Genomic DNA, 5,479 nt, shown 5'->3' with positions numbered 1-5,479 from the left:
GCGGTTTCTCCACGGAGACAACAACAAAGATACAAGGGGCGGGGAAAGGAAAGTGGGAGGGCGCACAGGTGTGTACCTGGTCACGTGAGTGGGCGGGGCCTCTGCGCCCAGTGGGGGAAGACAGTCAGAGAGACCAAAAAAAGAAAAAAAAAAGATAAGCAAAGAGCAGGCAGAGGAATGCGAGGCCAAACGGAAAGCCGCAAAGTTGCCAGAGGGCGGAGACTACGACGCCACGCATGGAAAGTCCGGGGAGGACGCAGACAAAACAGCCAGCGTGTGCGGAGGTGTGGAGCAGGTAGACTTGCTTGTTTGGCTCTCGCGAGACTAGCGACGAGGAGTAAACTCCACAAACTCCGACGCGGAGCACGAAGAGAAAACTCCGAAAGAAGTGCATGGGGCTGTGACGTCACCAGAGGCCATAAACAAGCAAAATAGGACCGAGTGCCCCCGAGAGACCGCAGCGAAAAACACGAGAGCAGCATGTTGGTCAAGGAGTACCGTATTTGCATGCCGCTCACGGTGGAGGAGGTAAGTCTCGCCAAACCTTTCTCGGAATTACCTCTGCCAGGGAAAAGATGTTTTCGTAGCTGTTGCCCTGACTCGGCAAGATAACGCTAAAAAAAACAAATCGTTTAAAGTCTCGTATTCACTTTGTTGCCTCGTTTATCGCTGGGGTTACGTACCCTAAATTATCCGCAGTAAACGAAATCCGCAAAGTAGTGTGAACGTTTTAATGCTTTTGTTTCAAAGGTGGAATACATAAACGCGAGATTATTCTTTGCCTGGTCTGACAGATAATAAAAATGAGAGGTAAACAAGCCATACATATGGCCCTAAATTAAAATTTCATGCAGTAGAAGTGTTTTTTTTAATAAATAAAATCGATAATTTTGACAAAGTAAGAAGAGAAATTGTAGGAAAAATAACAACGCAATGATCAAAAGTGAAAATATGTGATAGAGTGACTCTGCAATAACTGAACCATGATGTGGCGAGCAAACACAGTTTATTATTTTATTACAGTTTATTGATAAATGGTAAATGGACTTTCACTTATATAGCACTTTTCTACCTTGGGTACTCAAAGCGCTTTACACAAACTGGTCATTTATCTACTGCTGACGCAGCATCAGGAGCAGCTAGGTTCAGCGCCTTGCTCAAGGGCGCTCGACTTGGTTACGATGGTCAGGGGATCCAACTTGCAATTTTCCAGTCAAGAAAATTGATGTTTTAACTCAAGAATCAAACTTAAAGAAACAAAAACAACAACAAAACGAATTTAAACTCTTTTTTTCTGTGTGTGTGTGTGTGTGTATTTTCATTTATTGCCATAACTTTATTGCAACTTTACCTTACTATTTTTCTTGCTAGTTTTCTTCCTTTTTAGTCAGACCAGTCAAAAAAAAAATGCATCAATTAATTGTTTTAAACAAGAGAAACAAACAAAAATGGAACAAAAATAAAAATAGAAATCGATTAAAAACGTTCAAACTCGCCTCATGTTCCATTTGATTTGCTCTTAATTTGAAAAGAGGAATACAATGTTTCTGTTATGGTATCAACAAAGATTTGCTGATACCTGCAGAAACAGTACCTTTAAGTAACAGTACCCCCCCCCCCCAAAAAAAAAAAAAAACACTTGTTAAAACAGTAACCCTTAAGCGTCTTTTTTAATTCTTGTGTACAGGGCGTAGATAGAAATATTTTTGTGTGCCATGCGTGCATGCATCATTTATTTTAAATCATAACATGCATATTCTGGCTTTCATGAAATATACAAATGACATTTATTAGAACATAGTCCCAAAATGACATGAAATAAGGGCCATAAATCAAACACACCTCAGGGGAAGTCTGTACTTACTTTCAATTGCATATTTGCAGACATAATAATAATAATAATAATAATACATAACTTTGCACAGAAAAGTAAAACTATTTGCTCTGCGATGATGTTGCGCCCGATTGTCAGGTGGCCCGCATCGCAACATTGCTGTTACATCCCACACGACCCCCCCCCCCCCCATCTGCTTCCCGAAGCTCTCCGATGCTACGCGCTAGCAAACTAGTCGGACCAGTTTAGCGTTCGGCGATACCCAAGACACACAAAAAAATAAATCCCAAGCGAGGGTGGGACGCCGCAGGGATGAGCCGCCTTTCTTCCTGGTGGTTGCTCTTTGAAAGGAATGTTTGGTGCGCTCCGCTCCTGCTCCCTCCAGAAGGCGGGGCCGTGAAAAATCTTGGATCGGCGTAGCAAAAATGAAAATGATGAATCCCCAAATACAGGATGCACCTGTCCATAGGACGCAGGCTTAATTTTAGGCTTCAAATATGGTGTTTTCTATGTTATTGCGTATAGGACGCACAATGGAAAAGCCAAACAGAATCACAGCCGGTCGTGCGGCAAGTTTATGATTGTGAGTTTATGCCAAAAAGGCCGCAATTAATAAACGAGTCAAATGGTACACCGATCCGTGTTGTCGAACCGGTGCACGCATACCTTGCCGCTCTTGATTGAATCCGCCGGAGGCGTCAGTTGTTACGGCAGTATTTTCAATAAAAGAAGTGAGCGGGCTGAACCAACGTCCGAGCCCATCCATGTTCGCGGACAGGAATATTACGAAAACAAAGCGGATCGTGTAAAAATTATTCATCTCATTCAGTTAGCAGTGTCATGGATGAGAATTCTACTCTTTTAAAATATGAAAATAATAACTTTTTTTTATGGAGGGTCGCTGACACGCTTGACTAATGCTTACCAAATATAAGCCAATTTAGCACTGTAGTGATAACTGTGACCATTAGATGGCAATGTTTCCACACATAGAACACAGCTGTTACGTACATCGGTTCAAACTGAAGAATGGAAGTCAATCTTTCATATCCAATCCAATCCAACTTTGTTAAGCACTTTAAAACAACCACAGCTGACCAAAGTGCTGTACAGAACAATAAGAACAACGTAAAAACAGACACAATAGCTCAAGGATATAAAACGCTAAATCTAATAAGACAAATGAGTAAGGGTAAAACATAGAAAAAAATGAAGGGAAAACAACTAATTGGAGCGCATTCGATGTTAGACTGGCGGGGCGTTCACTGACCGCTCACAATGTGGGAAATCTGAAAAATGCGCAATAAATATATAATTTAGGGAAATGCAAGAAATGATGAAGCGTTTAGCAAGATGAGATGAGAATTATTCTGTTTCGCTCGAGTTTTTACATCGTCGCCAAACTGTTGCGTGCTCTACAGAGAAAATACCAAAATTTGACTCAAAAATTAAGGTGCGTCTTATATTTGGGGCATTACGGTAATAACATCCAATCAAATTCAGCCTCTGTACTTACTTACAAACTGTGCTTGGCTAGGGCCACAGAGCTGCAGCCACTCTTGCCTTGCTAGTAGCTAAACAGGAAGTGCCCAATGCTACAACATCCTGTTTGCTTTTCACAATAAAACATAAAAGCAGCTCTTTAACCAAGCAACCGAATCTGCACATTTACACACAACCGAGTAAAAGTAATCAAATCTTCACTAGCCCGAGGGTTCCCGCCGGCCCCCCCTAGTGGCACCTTCTCCACCTGCCCCCCGCTTTCTCGTTTAACCCGCGAACAACGACGGCATCCCAAGATGGGGATTTACTGTATCAGCGTAGCTCCACCCCGCAGCAAATCCTCCTCTTCCTGAAAGTAATCTACGAAGGACCGCGGCTCATTTGAGACGCCGTCGCATCAGGGCACTTAGCGCTAGTCTTTAAATCCTTCCCGCGGAATTTAAAGGGTGCGCTGTCGACGCGCAGGTATGAGCCATCAACTCCGACGACGCTGCTAAACTCCGACGAATGCTAAACGGAAAATATTGCGCGAAAATGAAAAAGGCGTTATGCATGCGAACAATTGGTGTTATTTATTCACGCTGCTAATTATGATCAGCTCAGAATTTAACATGATTTTCAATCGTTGATGTTGGGCGACTAAGTCCCGGTGTCCTCAGTTGGGGACATCCTGGTCTTTCCAAGATCATTTTGTATGTCATTGGTTAGGTTTTGAATATAGCCACTGTTTAAGTTAGAAGAGGGTGTGCTCGCTTGTGAAATCACTATATACGTCACTAGTGTCAAACTGGAGGCCCGGGGGCCAGATCCGGCCCGCCGCATCATTTTACGGGGCCCGGGAAATGTTCATTTGACTTGAAATAACAAACTTGCAGCTTTTAAAAGTTTTTTGTGGATTTTTGTTTTACTGAACTCGGATTTCAAAACTAGAACTCGAGCATTTATTTGACTTTGCAGTTATTTCGGCCCACTGACAAAAACTACGTTGAGGCTCATGATAAAAAACGAATTTGACACCCCTGATCGACATTGTTGATCCCCCACTCAACGCGCTGACTATAAATATGATTTTTATATATAAAAATGATCACATACTTGAACCTGCATCCTTTTTTAACATTAACGAAGGGAAAAAAAGTAAAATGAATCAACTTTAAACATATTTTTTACAGGGTTTATATGGGTTATAGCTTAGTCTAAAACTGAAAAAAAAATATCAAGTGCATCAAAGTGCTTAAAACAAAATATGTAAATAAATAATAATGATGAAAATTCTTATTTCATTAAAATTACACTTCCCATTTCGAACCCATCATTACAGTGCAGGTTATATATCAAAAGTTTGTGCGTTTTTTTTTCATTTTGTTTTTGTTTTTAGTATTTCACCAAAATCAGCAATTCTCATGAAAATACATATTTTATATATTTTACATAATAAATTAATAATACATATTTTATACTTTCATAAGTGCAAAAAGGTATCATAGTTTGAGTCTATTGCATTCAATTCTATAATAGTGGACTTTATTGAGAGTAACACTGAGCGCCATTGACGTGAAAAGACGTCAACGGAAACCCGACTTAGGCGCGCCACTGACACAAGTAACTTTTTGTGTGCGTGTGTGTGTGTGTGTGTGTCGGAATGCTCAAAATTCTACCAATATTAAAGTTAATCTGTCTTTTAGGCCATCCTAAACAAAAAACGATAGCCATGAGCTTTGAAAAAAATGTCATTTTCGTTTTGACGGGTAGCTTGGTCACATATTTTTTTGAACATTTGCAGACAAGCCTGTATGGCGCCACGGAAAGATAAACATTGAAATCTTTTGTGCGAAATCTAGCCTCTCATCTGACGAGAACAGTTTTGCTTTTGCTTTAAAAAAGAATTAACTCATTGACTGCCATTGACGTCTGTAGACGTCAAAAATCCTTTTGAACTTGGCCGGCAGTGAATGAGTTAATAAATGTTGACGCTGTACAGTAATTAAACTGAAGAGGAGGAATGACGTGAAAGATGATGCCCCATATCTCCTTTTTCACCTTTTTTTTCGGGGGGGGGGGGCTTCTTTTTCAATTAAAATGATCCCTTAGTCATCTGCCCTGGTATGACAGAAATTAATTACGTTTTGTTTACGTTTTTTT

General features: G+C 40.7%; 1 protein-coding gene across 1 annotated transcript in view; it reads left to right on the top strand.

Moving 5' to 3' along the window:
- The first annotated feature begins 228 nt into the window (after positions 1 to 228).
- pitpnc1b (phosphatidylinositol transfer protein cytoplasmic 1b) overlaps positions 229 to 5,479 on the top strand; it is an 18,574-nt gene continuing 13,323 nt past the window's right edge. Inside the window, exon 1 of the mRNA XM_088409295.1 lies at positions 229 to 528. Within this exon, the coding sequence (XP_088265421.1) occupies positions 481 to 528 (48 nt within the window). The 5' untranslated portion in view covers positions 229 to 480. The remainder of the gene's footprint in view (positions 529 to 5,479) is intronic.

Source organism: Hippichthys cyanospilos, chromosome 3, assembly GCF_059441005.1.
Source record: "Hippichthys cyanospilos isolate Australia breed blue-spotted pipefish chromosome 3, RoL_Hcya_1.0, whole genome shotgun sequence".
Taxonomy (NCBI): Eukaryota; Metazoa; Chordata; class Actinopteri; order Syngnathiformes; family Syngnathidae; genus Hippichthys; species Hippichthys cyanospilos.
Note: the sequence above shows the minus strand (reverse complement) of the source record. Positions and strands in the feature narration are given on the sequence as shown.